The 13,814-nt window shown below is 40.8% G+C and overlaps 1 protein-coding gene across 3 annotated transcripts in view; it reads right to left on the reverse strand.

Moving 5' to 3' along the window:
- Positions 1-13,814, reverse strand: part of MYO16 (myosin XVI) — a 700,871-nt gene that overhangs the window by 409,092 nt on the left and 277,965 nt on the right. For all 3 annotated transcript variants that reach the window (XM_064361880.1, XM_064361879.1, XM_021677383.2), the window contains exons 5-6: positions 8,027-8,135; positions 441-565 (exon numbers count right to left, since the gene is read on the reverse strand). In XM_064361880.1, the coding sequence (XP_064217950.1) occupies positions 441-565; positions 8,027-8,135 (234 nt within the window). The remainder of the gene's footprint in view (positions 1-440; positions 566-8,026; positions 8,136-13,814) is intronic.

The following is a 13,814-nucleotide window of genomic DNA, read 5'->3' on the forward strand; positions in this document are numbered from 1 at the left end:
TAGATTTTGTGTTAATCAGCTTGTGTTAATTCTCTTAGGATAATGGCCTTTAGCTTCATCTGTGTGGTTTTGTTCTTTTTACGGCTGTATACATTCCATGGTGTATATGCATGAGATTTTCTTTATCCAGTCCACCTTGATGGACACTAGGTTGATTCCATGTCTTCGCTATTATTAACAGTGCTGCCATGAACATACGCATGCACGTGTCTACGGTAGAATGATATATATTCCTTGAGTAGATACCCAATAATAGGATTTCTGGGTCTGCAATTTTCTTCTTTGCCTACTTAGGTGTTTTCCAAAATTTCTACAGTTGGCATGTATTACTTTTATTATCATAACAATTATTTAAAGGTTGATTGTAATGAATTCTATGTTTTAGAAATCAACTTAAATTATCTATTTAAACAGTTTCTGAGCCAAATATGTTAACTTACCAGTGTTACTCCTTCATCGTTTTTCTCATTGACATTGCCTCCAGATGATAAGAAGTGTTTGACATCTGTTAACATACTCATTGGTCTCTGAAGCTTCATCTGGCGCAGTGAGGTCAAATCCACTCCTGTGGGGAGAAAGAGCCTTTCAACCAGAATGGAGAGATGCTTCTCAGTTCCTGGGGGTCAAAACCTAGGTTTATCATCTATTCTTTCAATGTGTTCTTCTTTTAAGCTCCTCTTCCACTTTGAACACTCATTCAAAGAATTGATTGTTTATCTTTGCACATATTTTATTTCCAACTATAGCCTTTAAAGAATATAAATTGTCTCTTGTTATAAAATAGATGATGCCTTATAATGGCAGGTTTTCAATTAATATCAGTTTTAGTATAAATCATCAACACACATTAGCCTAAGTATTTTAAAGTACTTAAACAGAAACAAATAACAAAGATACGGTTTTTGATCGCTGTGATTTTTCCGGCCCAAATAGTTGCTCCTAAAAGCAGTCTAGTATCCTGGAATAGAAAAAAAGGCTTTAGGCTGGGCTCAGTGGCTCACACCTATAATCCCAGCACTTTGGGAAGCCAAGACAGGAAGATCACATTGGGTCAGGAGTTCAAGACCAACCTGGCCAACATGGCAAAACCCCATCTCTACTAAAAATACAAAAATTAGCTGGGTGTGGTGGTGGATGCCTATAATCCCAGCTACTCGAGAGACTGAGGCATGAGAATTGTTTGAACCCGGGAGGCGGAGGTTGCAGCGAGCTGAGATTGCACCATTGCACTCCAGCTTGGGCAACAAGGGCAAAACTCCGTCTCAAAAAAAAAAAAAAAAGACTTTAGTACAAAACCTGGAAAACTATGAATAAAGTCTGTAGTTTAGTATAGTGAATATTGTACCAATGTTAACTTTTTAGTTTTGATAAATGTACCATGGCTGTGCAAGTGTTAACATTAGGGGAAGCTCTGTGAAGGGCATTTGGGAACTCTGTGCTGTCTTTAGACTTTCCTGTAATCTAAAATGATTTTGGAATCGGTTTTTAAAAATGATGCATCAACTGAACATTTCAAGACTATTAATGTTAACAAAGATAACTCGCATTGAGTGCAGAATCCAGTCCGACTTCACCCAGGTGGATAAGTGACACACACGCAGAAGGCTCGGGTCTGCTTAATTCCTGTCTATACCTCTATTCAGCATAGATTTTAAGCTGAAATTTCATGACGTATCATCTCTATGGTAGCTTGTGTCTTTTCATTGATGTGTCCCCTGTTCCTAGCATGGGCTCCTGGATAAAATAGGTATTTCCTAAGGAGAACGAATTCATCTTCTTTTAAGGGAAAAATGATAATGATAGTGATACCTCCCTCACAGCAAGTGTTTGCTATGAACCAGCCACTCTTCTGAGCACTCTGTCTCTTAACTGAGTGCATCCTTGCAGCAAACATTGAGAGGAAACGTCACACAGTGGACCCAAGAATAAGCCCTGGACTGATGTTCCTGAACATGCCTGGTTATGGTTTCCTTCCCCAGGTTGACTCTGCAAAGGTTGTTTAACCTGTGTGAGCTTCAACGAGCTTAGTCACTCAGTTAGTAGTTCATACTTTTAAGGTGTATCTCTATAGCAGAAATCACATCAAACATGTTGCATAGCTGGTATTTTTTTTCCCCCTTGGGGCACTTCAACTCTGCCTCAAGCCACAGCTCCTTACTGTTAGTGCTGTGTGTAACAATGACTATTTGTGCCAATGTGGGCATCCTCTGCCTCTGTTTCTTCAACTGCAAAATGGTGTTGATAGCATTTGATTCGTCAGTTGCTATGAGAATGAGTGAAAACACGTAAAACATATAAAACGTATTTAGCTTGCAGTAAGCACTAAATAAAAGTGATCTGTGATCACTAGTCAGCCTTCTGACATGTGCTTTCCATGCCTCTCATTTAGGTGTGTCATATATTATCATTTGATAATTTAGGAGGCATGGAGTAACCAAACAAAATAAAGCCACATGCAGCATTTGAATAATGTATCTTGTTCCAAATATTCTGTTCAAAGCTAATCCATTTTAGTAGAAAAATGAAATAGAAACACCGTGACCATTCCTCACCTTCTGATTTATGGACATGTCATTTTAGAACTAACATTTCCCTCATAGAGTCATTTGAGGTCTGTAAATCAGCTAAAACTGTCACGTATTCTGACTTTTAGGATGATGAGATTTCATGTGTGATTTTATTTTGGCAACTATTTCTCAGATGTCAGCCTTGAGTTTTGCATGAAGTGGCTGCAGAATCTGATAGTCACTGTAAAGTTATTTTGTTGACTTTTAGGATGTTACAATGTCTACTAAAGTTGTATGTGAATTTCTTAGATTATTATTGATGTATTTAAAATGGAGTGATAAAAACAAAAAAGATTAAAGACAAGACACAAATTAAAAGAGAGATAAGACATCATTCAATGCAGACTCATTATATTAAGAGAAAAAAATCTGTTTCTGGTCCCTGTTGTGAAGATATCACAGGGGAATCTTATTACATTGCATTCTAATATTTTAAAACTTAATTTTGAATCAGATATGATGCCAATTGAAATGTGAATTTTAGATTTTTTTAATATATGCTCAGGAAAGTAGCCCAAATCACTTTTGGTTAATATAACACAACAGAAACTCCCCCTCTTCATTGTCAAAAAGATTTCTTTAACGCTCCTGGATAAAACCAGCCAAGATGATTGTAGCTCCTAAGTCTATTTCGTAATGGATAGTGGATCCATTCTCGTTTTCTGTGCAAAATGTAGATTTTCATATTGTTTTCTGAAAACAAATTAATGGAAGGTCTGTTTAAATCTATTATTTTGAAATAAATTTAGTAATTTATTTTAATGTAATTATTAAAAAACAAAAGAATTTACCTGAAATCCACAAGTTATTACTTGTGATGTTATCACTGCCTGGTTTAATTTGATAATATCAATGGATACTTGTACAAAACTGAAATTACATCAACACTACAAGTCAATCCGAACCCTAATTTACCTTTCCTTAACCGTCCCTCTTATGATAATGTTGTTTTTGTAAGAGTTCAACTTTCCATTTTCTCTGTTTACATTAGGGCTACTCTTTGCTGTTATTATGACTGCTTTATGACTCCACTGAACTCACAGCTGTGTGTTCTCTCGAGTTGTGGGAGGATCTGCGTCACCTCCCTTCTGTGGCTTTTCCAGCCTTCTTGCCTTTGCTTATGCTGCTCCCTCTGCCTGGGTCAGACCACCCTGCTTGGTTTCTCTAGGGTAACCCAGGCCCTCTCCTTCAGCCTAGTGTAAATGTCACTTCTGTTATGCCTCCTGTAGCCCTTCTAAGGAAAATCATATCCTTCCTCCTTGGTGTTTTTACAAGATCTGCATATGGCTTATTCTTATTCATTATCATATGCCATTGTACCATCATTTGGTCATGCATAAAACATCATTTTTGCCCTCAAAAAGGAAACAAAGCTAAGCAGGCATTTGCAATTCACTATAATATGACCTCTCCCATGATGTTAGCATGGGATCCTCTAAGCTCATAGAACTTCTGCTAACCCAAATTTTTATCTTCTATTGTAAGCATTCTAAGAGATGCAAGGAAGTAAAAGAGTTGAGCAGTCAGATAAAGTAGTTCCAGCAAAGAGAAACAAATGGGAAGGGTGTTGCTACCCTCCACCCATCCCCTTCTCCCGACCCAAAGAGCAGGCATGACTTGCGGCCATCTTACCCAGTCATGCAGACCGTAACCCCGACTATGCATGATTTTGGACAGGCTGGTGCAGGGACAGCATTTCAAATAAACTGCCTTAAGCCAAAGAAAGTCACATGACATTCGTATACTTATTCATCTGGGAGTCCTCTGAAAAATGAAGGGGAAGGGTTAAGACTGGAGGCAAGAAGACCGGTTTTGTCGGCTACTGTAGTAATCCAAAGTAGAAACACCAGCATGTTAATTAAGGCAGTGACAGTATGATTTGAGGTCTGGGTGGACATATTTGAAAGATATCAAATAAGCAGAATCTATAAGAATTGGTGAGAATCAGACACAGGGATATGGGAGAAGAAAAGTGATGTTCCCAGTGATAATGGTAAAATATGAAATAGAGAAAGTGAAAGGTGAAAGGACAATAATACATCCCATCGAGACACGTTACTTCAAACTACCTGACACTCAAGTCGAGATACTTAATAAAACTGCATATACAGGAGTGAAGGTCTTGAAAGATAATTAAGCTACAGGGATATTCTTGAGACCCCACAGGTGGTAACAACAGAAGCAAAAGGGTGGGACAACCCAGGAACAGCATGAGGAGAGATGGAAGATTCTCAAAGACGAAGCCTCAGGAGGGACCAACTTTTAGCAATCTGGACAGACACATGAAGCATCCGAAGGAAACCTAAGTAGAAGCTCAAAGAGGTGAAAGAAAACTGTAGGAAGATGGCAGGAGAGAGAATGTTTCTAAGAGAGTGTCGCCAAGGTCACCGAATGTCCAAGAGAGACAAGATAATAAAAAAGGAAAGAAAAGCAATCACTGGATAGAAAACTACGGAAGGTAAGAGCAATTGTTGCAGGGGCCTTTCCAGTGGATTTGTAGGTTTAGAAGCTGAACTGCAGTGAGCTGAACCACAGGTGACCAGGAACTCAGGAAAATAAACGTGGGCTATGATTGACAGAAGAATAGGTTTGAAAGGAGGAAGAAAAGACAGTGAATGGTGATGTATGCAGAGCCAACTAAAGCTTCCGGTGTCTTTCAGGAACACGGATATTTCTATATGTGTGTGTCTAATGTATACATTATGCTGATCTTTGTCCTGGCTCTCTCTCCTCGGGCTCTCCATCGGTGCTTTCTCTCCGTGCTGGCTCACTTTATAATCGATTGCCTCCCTTGCATGCCAGCTGGTTCTCCTTGCACTGGAGATCTAATATTCATCAAATGCTCAATCAGCTCTCCGTGGTTGTCTCATTTTCCAGCCTGCCAGGCTCAGGTGGTGAGCCGAGGTTAATTGCTGTCCCCGAGTTTACAGTGTAAGTCAGTGGTGACAGCACAATTAGGACTTGTGACCAGCGATTTTCCATGTAATCAACTTGTTCATGACGTTGCCGGCCTCCTCTGCCACATGCATCCTGATGTGACGGGTGATAAGTACTTGGATGCGAAACCGCACAACGCAAAATGAAAACTCCAGGATTGCAACCACCTCTCATACAAAGGTGATGCTGAAATACCCAGAGCCAAACAATAACAAAAATCTCATCTTGAAATATCAGGAATTTCTAAAGACATCAGCCCATGCTGTCGCAGTAGATAACTATAAACGTGTACCAAGCAGAGGGCCAGAGAATAAATCGAATTAGACAGTATTTACTGGGAACTACGGCAGATGATGGAGATAGTGGAAGAAGACCCACATAAGCAGAACCAGACTGTGAATGAACTGAGGGAAGGGCAGATGGATGTGAAGGCAGGGGCCAGAGCGACTGCAGTGACAAATGGCAAACAGAATTAAAAATTTAAGAGATATTAAATTGAGTTTGTTCCAGCAAACATGTATTTTACCAGCTGACTGTGACAGCAATAGTAGTGACAGATTTTCTCCTAGCAATTTACGAGTTAGTACCTTCTTCTTGTCTGTTTTCTTTTATTTTGGTTTGGTTTTGCTTATTCAGTTTTTAAATCAACTTCTCAAAGGAATACATTTATTTTATTCTTTACACAGGATATAAAATACTGATCTTGCAATACTAAAATTTCCTATTAAAATGCTGTAATGAGCTGGAGAGGTTTATAAGCAATGTGCATGCATTTGCAAATAAATACAATTTTATTTTCTAAAAGAAACATTTATTACTGTAGTTTTTAAAAAGTCAGAACAACAGAAAATACAGGAAATAATATAGAACTGGCACAGCCAAACAAAACATGGCCAAGTAATTTTTTAAACTTTGGCATCCCTACTTTTATTATTTTTAAACCATTTTACTGCAGTAGGACCGACATACAAAAACTGTACATAGTTATCGTATACGACTCGATGTCTGTAGATAAGGATACATCCCTGAAACTATCGCCACGTTATATGCCGTCAATACAGCCATCACCTCCGAATTTCCTCCCACGCTCTTCATTTACTATTACTTTTACTATTATTTGGTGATGAGAACACTTAACATAAGAACTATAATCTCAGCAAATTTCAAAGTATGCAGTACAGTATTATTAACCATAGGCACCATTGTGCCCAGTTTTTCACCTAAATTCAGAATTGCGTGCTACATGTGAAATCTGGCAAAGATCCAGATCATTAACTTCCCAACAGCGAAGTCTGCATAACGTCAAGCTTCAGTCCCTTTGGAAGTAATGGAATCTGCCTCCATCAAGGTACAGCTAACAAGGCTTGGAGAAAGTGAACGAGCATTCCCACAGCTGACAGTGCCCAGGCACGACTGAACTGGAGAGTGGTCAACCGAACGCACTGCCCGCCTGACCCAGACTTCTGCCTGAAATCCCCACTTGGTGACCTTCAGCAGCATCTCACATCATCCCCTGTCATGCTAACCACACCTACCTTGCTTTCACAAAGAATGAGACTATTTTAGTTGAGAACTCACTGCTGCTAAGCACTAATTATTATTATTCAAAGCCATCCTCAGAATGAAGCTTTCTCATGAAAGCAATCTGGAGGAGGCAGAGAGCACAAGGGAACAATGCAGCAGATGTGAGGTTTCCTTAGGAGCAAAAAGAGTGTCTGCGTAAGCTCCGTGTGGCTCTTACAAACTGTAAACGTTTCTCTGGCCAAGGGTCATTCTTGAAGGGATTGGAATTTCTTTATTGTTATTTACACCTAAACAGCAGGGGAAAAAGGGAGGGGCATAATTATTTAGTTTAATACTATATTGGGCTCAGATATTCTCATATCTCCCACTTTCCCAAGGCTACACTTACTGGTGGGATTATATGCTGGGCTTGCATAATTAAAAATCCTTTGTCAGTGAACGCATTTAGGGGCTCGGTCTCATCTTCTCAGGCGAGCATCATGACCACGGGGCTTTCTTCTGATGCCCTTTGTGTTTTAAGTGTCACAAAGAGTGGATCTGGGGATGATATGCACATTGCCCTTGACTTAAGCCCTCATTTCCTCGCCTATAATTCTGGCTAGGACCACCTGCTTCTAAGAGAATCCACTTCAGATGACCTTGCTCTCATTAGCTCAAAATTCAATTGTGCTGGTTGACGTCCCTTCGCCTCCCAGGGGAGAATGGATTATAATTACAAACCCAGTCCCACTAATTATGGACTTTAGATGCCTGTTAAAACCTCCCTTCGTTGTTGGCCTCCAGATTTCTGCTGGCTTGCAAAAAAAACCCAGCATTGACTAAACCACAATGCAGTGCAGTGAAAGCAATAGAGAGCCGAAGGGAAGAAATACCATCTCCTACACCACGTGGGGAAACTACGTCCATCGGAAATCATGTAAGCAGACCTGTGAAAATGAATACGCACTTACAATTCTCCCAATCTATTTCTTTCTATGGTTTTATAAAGTTCTGCCTACCGTTTTCATCCAGATAGGTCAGCAGGATAGAGCTGGATTCTGTCCCTTCTACAGCATAATCTAATGGGATATTTCCATTCACGTCCTGCAGAAGGACATTGGCTCCAGCCTAACAAAAAGAAAAAAATATAACATCACATATACTGTTCAAATAAAAAGCAGATTAGGAGTTTCACTTCAATCTCAGCTGGGAAACAGATGCAGAAATAGTTTACAGTAGACAGCACCCTGAAGAATAAGGTAGGAAGCTCAAATTATTTTTTAAGACAAATACATTAAATGATTTGTGGAGATGAATGTTCTGAAAACCTTCTGCTGACCCTTGCAGAACCTTGGCCCTAGCTACCTCTCCCCACCCCTCTGCTAAACCCACAGTCTCTAGTCAGTGGCTGTAAACCCACACCTCGCCTCTACACTGGCCGCCCTGCATTCGGTCTTGTTTCTAATATAATAGAAGTGTCTGATGCCTTCAAAGATTCTGAAATAACTCTTCAGGAAATAAGCTGAACTTTGAACAATCTATCCTATACAATCTTTAACCTCCTTGTTCTCTACAGAAACTCATCTGGGAGATCTCACACTACGATGTTTTAATCAAGGCCTGAGTTAATGACTACGGGTTGATTTTTCTCTTTCCAGAAACTGTTTTCTAACAAAAGGCATGATCTGCAAATCTCAGTGGGTTGAATGTATTAAATATGGCTGTTCCACGTTTTAGCTTCCAAGGGCCCTTCATCAGCCTAGCACATCTGAGCATTCCTGTTTCACCCCTTGTCCATCTCAGCTTCAATACAATGATAGATTTGCTTGCACTCTTCAGAAATCAGTCACATGAATTGTCACCATTGCTCCCACATTCCCTAATGAGCTCCATAAAATTTATCAGGCATGGCTCACATCATTTCTTTTAGGACATGGCACGAACATATGCCCATTGTCCAAGATTTCCCACATACCTCTCGGTAACATGTCATTAAACTCAGGCCAGACAAAGGAAAGATTTTCCCTGTTCCTTTTACAAAATAGCATTCTGTGTTGCAATACTAGTATAGTTCTTACTCTATTCCAATTTATGGCTTTACATAAAATATAATTCACAGTTAAAATTTTATATGTTAACATTTAGAGTTTTTTCTACTATTCTTTATATGCAAAGTGATTTTCTATACTTTAGCAAGTCTGCACAGATTTCCGAACAACCACTCCAAATATATTGTTTTTAAAAACCCAAAACAAACAAAAAAGTAGCTTAACATGGTAAAATATTTGATATCTTAACATTTTCTCCCAAGATAAATTGAGTTTCTTACCTCACCATATTGAGTGTACTATATTTTCTATAACCATGTAAAGATATTACTTTATCTGAACAGAGCAAGTCATATATTTCAGATTTTTTACTTACCTAAGGACACTTATAATTTAAGGTCCTCAAGACTTCAAATTATCTTGTTAGTATGTTTAAATTATTCAGAGTTTGAAAAAAAAATAAAAAAAAACCTTATTTCAGGCATATTCTTCGGTAGACTTTGCTAATGATTCTTTTCCTTTAGTCTCCAAACTACAGGAATAAGATTTTGCGTTCCTGTAAGGAACATGGCTGTGCTTTGGTCAAGGATAGGCCGAGGTAAACATCCAGGGTGACTCAGTGAGTTTAGAGCACAGGTATATAACTCTGCTTGTTATCACAGCCATGTAGCCATAATATGGGAAGGCCATGCCTTGGCCCTAAGTCGCTGTTGTCTGTAAAACATAGAATTGCCCTGCTGACACTGTACAGGCACTGTACAAGTTCATTTTCACACTGCTGATAGAGACATACCCAAAAGTGGAACAAAAAGAGGTTTAATTGGACTTACAGTTTCACATGCCTGGGGAAGCCTCAGAATCATGGCAGAAGGTGAGAGGCCCTTCTTACATAGCGTCAGTAAGAAGAAAATGAGGAAGAAGCAAAAGCAGAATCCCCTGATAAACCCATCAGATCTCACAGACTTATATACTATCACAAGAATAGCACAGGAAAGACTGGCCCCCATGATTCAATGACCTCTCCATTCGAGTTGAGATTTGGGTGGGGACATAGCCAAATCATATAATTCCACCCCGGCCCCTCCAAATCTCATGTCCACACATTTGAAAACCGGTCATGCCTTCTCAACAGTACCCCAAAGTCTTAACTCATTTCTGCATTAACTCAAAAGTTTACCATCCAAAGTCTCATCTGATATAAGGCAAATCCCTTCTGCCTATGAGCCTGTAAAATCAAAAGCAAGTTAGTTACTTCCTAGATACAATGCTGGTACAGGCATTGTGTAAATACAGTCATTCCAAATGGGAGAAATTGGCCAAAACAAAGGGGTCACAGGCCCCATGCAAGTCCAAAATCCAGCAAGGTGGTCACATTTTAAAGTTTCAAAATGACCTCCTTTGACTCCAGGACTCACATCCAGGTCATGCTGATGCAAAAGCTGGGTTCCCATGGTCTTGGGCAGCTCCACCCCTGCGGCTTTGCAGGGTACAGCCTCCCTCCTGGCTTTCATGGGCTGGCATTGAGTGTCTGTGGCTTTTCCAGGTTCACAGTGCAAACTGTCAGTGGATCTCCCATTCTGGGGTCTGGAGGATGGTGGCCCTCTTCTCATAGCTCCACTAGACAGTGCCTCAGTAGAGACTACGCTGGGGCTCCGACCCCACATTTGCCTTTCACACTGCTGTAGAGGTTCTCCATGAGGGCCCCACCCCTGTAGCAAACTTTTGCCTGGGCATCTGGGCATTCCCATACATCTTCTGAAATCTAGGCAGGGGTTCCCAAACCTCAGTTCTTGACTTCTGTGTACCCGCAGGCTCAACACACGAGCTCTGCAAGGCCTCTTGCAGCCATGGCTGGAGCAACTGGGACACAGGGCGCCAAGTCTCCAGGCTGGGTGGAGACAGAGCCAAATCATGTCATTCTGCCCCTGGCCCCGCCAAATCTCATGTCCGCACATTTCAGAGCGTGGACCTGTTCACTCTAAACAGCATGCGGACCCTGCGCCCAGCCTGTAAAACCACTTCTTCCTCCTGGGCCTCTGGCCTGTGCTGGGAGGGGCTGCCTGAAGGTCTTTGACATGGTCTGGAGACGTTTTCCACATGGTCTTGGGGTTAACCTTAGGCTCTTTGCCTCCTGTGCAAATTTCCGTAGCCAGCTTGAATTTCTCCTCAAAAAATGGATTTTTCTTTTCGACTGCATCATCAGGTTGCAAATTTTCTGAACCTTTACACTCTGTTTCCCCTTTAAAATGGAATGTTTTTAACAATACCCAAGTCACCTCTTGAATGCTTTGCTTCTTAGAAATTTCTTCCTCCAAATACCCGCAAATCATCTCTCTCAAGTTCAAAGTTCTGCAGATCTTTAGGGTGGGAGCAAAATGCTGCCTGTCTCTCTGCTAATACATAACAAGGGTCCCCTTTGCTCCAATTCCCAAAAAATTCTTCATCTCCATCTGAGACCACCTCACGCTGGACCTTATTATTCATTTCACTATCAGTAATTTTGTCAAAGCCATTCAACAAGTCTCTAGGAAGTTTCAAACTTTCCCACATGTTCCTGCCTTCTTCTGAGACCTCCAAATTGCTCCAACCTCTGCCTGTTACCCAGTTCCAAACTTGCTTCCACATTTTGGTCTATCTTTTCAGCAATGCCCCACTCTACTGGTACCAATTTACAGTATCAGTTCATTTTTATGCTGCTAATAAGGACATACTGGGAACAAAAGGAGGTTTAATTGGACTTACAGTTCCACATGGCTGGGGAGGCCTCAAAATCATGGCAGGAGGTGAAAGGCACTTCTTACATGGCAGCAGAAAAGAAAATGAGGAGGAAGCAAAAACGGAAACCCCAATAAACCCATCAGATCTCGTGAGACTTCTTCACTATCATGAGACTAGCACGGGAAAGTCCGGCCCCATGATTCAATTACCTCCTCCTGGGTCCCTCCCACAAGTGGGAGTTCTGTGAGATACAATTCAAATTGAGATTTGGGTGGGGACACAACCAAACCGTATCAGGCATACTTGCACCCAGAGAAAGACAAAGAGAGCCGGAACTGTCTGTCTTTGCAGTTGGACAGAGGGTAGCCAGGACACATCTCTGTTTGCTCATGCACAGAGAGAGAAAGAGTTAAGCTGCTGACCCTGAAGGCAAGGGAGAGTCAGCCATGCAGCTGTGCATGGGAGTGGCTGGACCAAGCAGCCGAGACAGAGCAAACTGTGAGAGAGCTGCTGATGAGAGAGAGTGCTGCTGAATAAAGCCAGATTTCACCCGCCTATGCCCCACCCCGAGTGTCCTTTCAGCTATCTGCCATTTATCCACCCACTCCCCCTGGACCTCCGCATGGGCTGGAAACTGGACTTGAACCTGACAGTTCCTGTTCAAATATCAATTGCTAAAGAATCAATTAACAAGAGACAGAACTGCGGGGGTGTCATGACTGTTTTCAATATTAATTGAAAAATCTGCACTCCACTGATCAGTGGTAGAGAATCCTTCCCAATTCATAAATGTTCCCAGTGAAATATTACATATGCCAAACCCCTGGGCACAGGTGATAGTGAATACAATTAGGAGTCATGTATTCTTAATTACAAGAAAAACCAATAGAAAAGTAACGGCATTGAGAGAGATGGTACACTTAGAATATTGTCTGTGCTTTAAGAAGTCATCAGGCTCTTCCAGAGAAAGTCTGCAACTGAAGCATGGGGCTGAATGTTTTAGCTGGGTTCTTCATTGAAATTTCAACTCATGAGTCACTCACTCTCCTGTGCTGCTAAGTTACCTGGTATTATCCCCAATATAGAAGCTGGCCTTTCTGAGAGTTGCTAGCCTTTCTGCTCACAGATCACGTTTCCATCTCCTTTCTGTTCTCAATATCTACCATAGTGCCTGGCGCATGTGAGGTGCTAGAAAAGATTTATTGAAACAAATTGAAAAATAGTAAAAAACTGAACTTAATCAGTAAAAATTGAGACAAAGAATTATAATTTATATAGCAATTCTTTTTAACTAAATTTCCTGACCTTTATTTTCAAGGGTTTATATAGTTAAAAATCACTATACTCATCTTAGCTATCTTCAATCATTCCAGATAAATGACATTTGTGAGAGACTCTTTCCTTCCCTTCCTCCCTTCCTTCCTTCCTCTCTTTCTTACATTTCTTGATGTCAGTAATTTTATGACTAACATAACTGAGAGCCCACATTCTTCAATCCATGATTGAATGATGGATTCAATCTCAATCCATAATTACTAATTTTCCAAACATTTGGAAAAAATGCCTTGCTTTCACTCTTCAAATACAAATTAATTTTAATGTACCGTCATTTTTCTTCTAAACATTAAGTCCAGGGAATTGTTTCTCATTATTGCCTTTGTGATGGTACAAACTTTGGCTAAACAAAAAGTAAAAAATAATGTTGCTACTTTTTCTGAGCTGCCACACGTGACACTTACAAGGAAAGGACGCTTTGCTCTTCTTACCCCACCAAGGTAATCCGTGGTCAATGAAGCATTTCTGCAGTTTATGGCTAGAGGGTTTGCTCTGTCAGGAAGTCTGAGACCTTGAAAATGAAATGAATGATTTCAGGCTCCATGTTGTGCCAATCAGCAGTTAAGGATCAACTCCAGGTCAACCCATGTTTTGCTCCGCCTTGGTGATCCTGGGGCTGGGCCTTTGGAGAGTCCTCCTTTACCAGCGGGAACGGTGTTGGGCCTGCCAGTAGAGGGCGCCGGAGGGACACAGCAGGAGGAAGCCC

Source organism: Aotus nancymaae, unplaced genomic scaffold (genome assembly GCF_030222135.1).
Source record: "Aotus nancymaae isolate 86718 unplaced genomic scaffold, 86718_ANA_hifiasm-v0.15.2.pri h1tg000044l, whole genome shotgun sequence".
Classification (NCBI taxonomy): Eukaryota; Metazoa; Chordata; class Mammalia; order Primates; family Aotidae; genus Aotus; species Aotus nancymaae.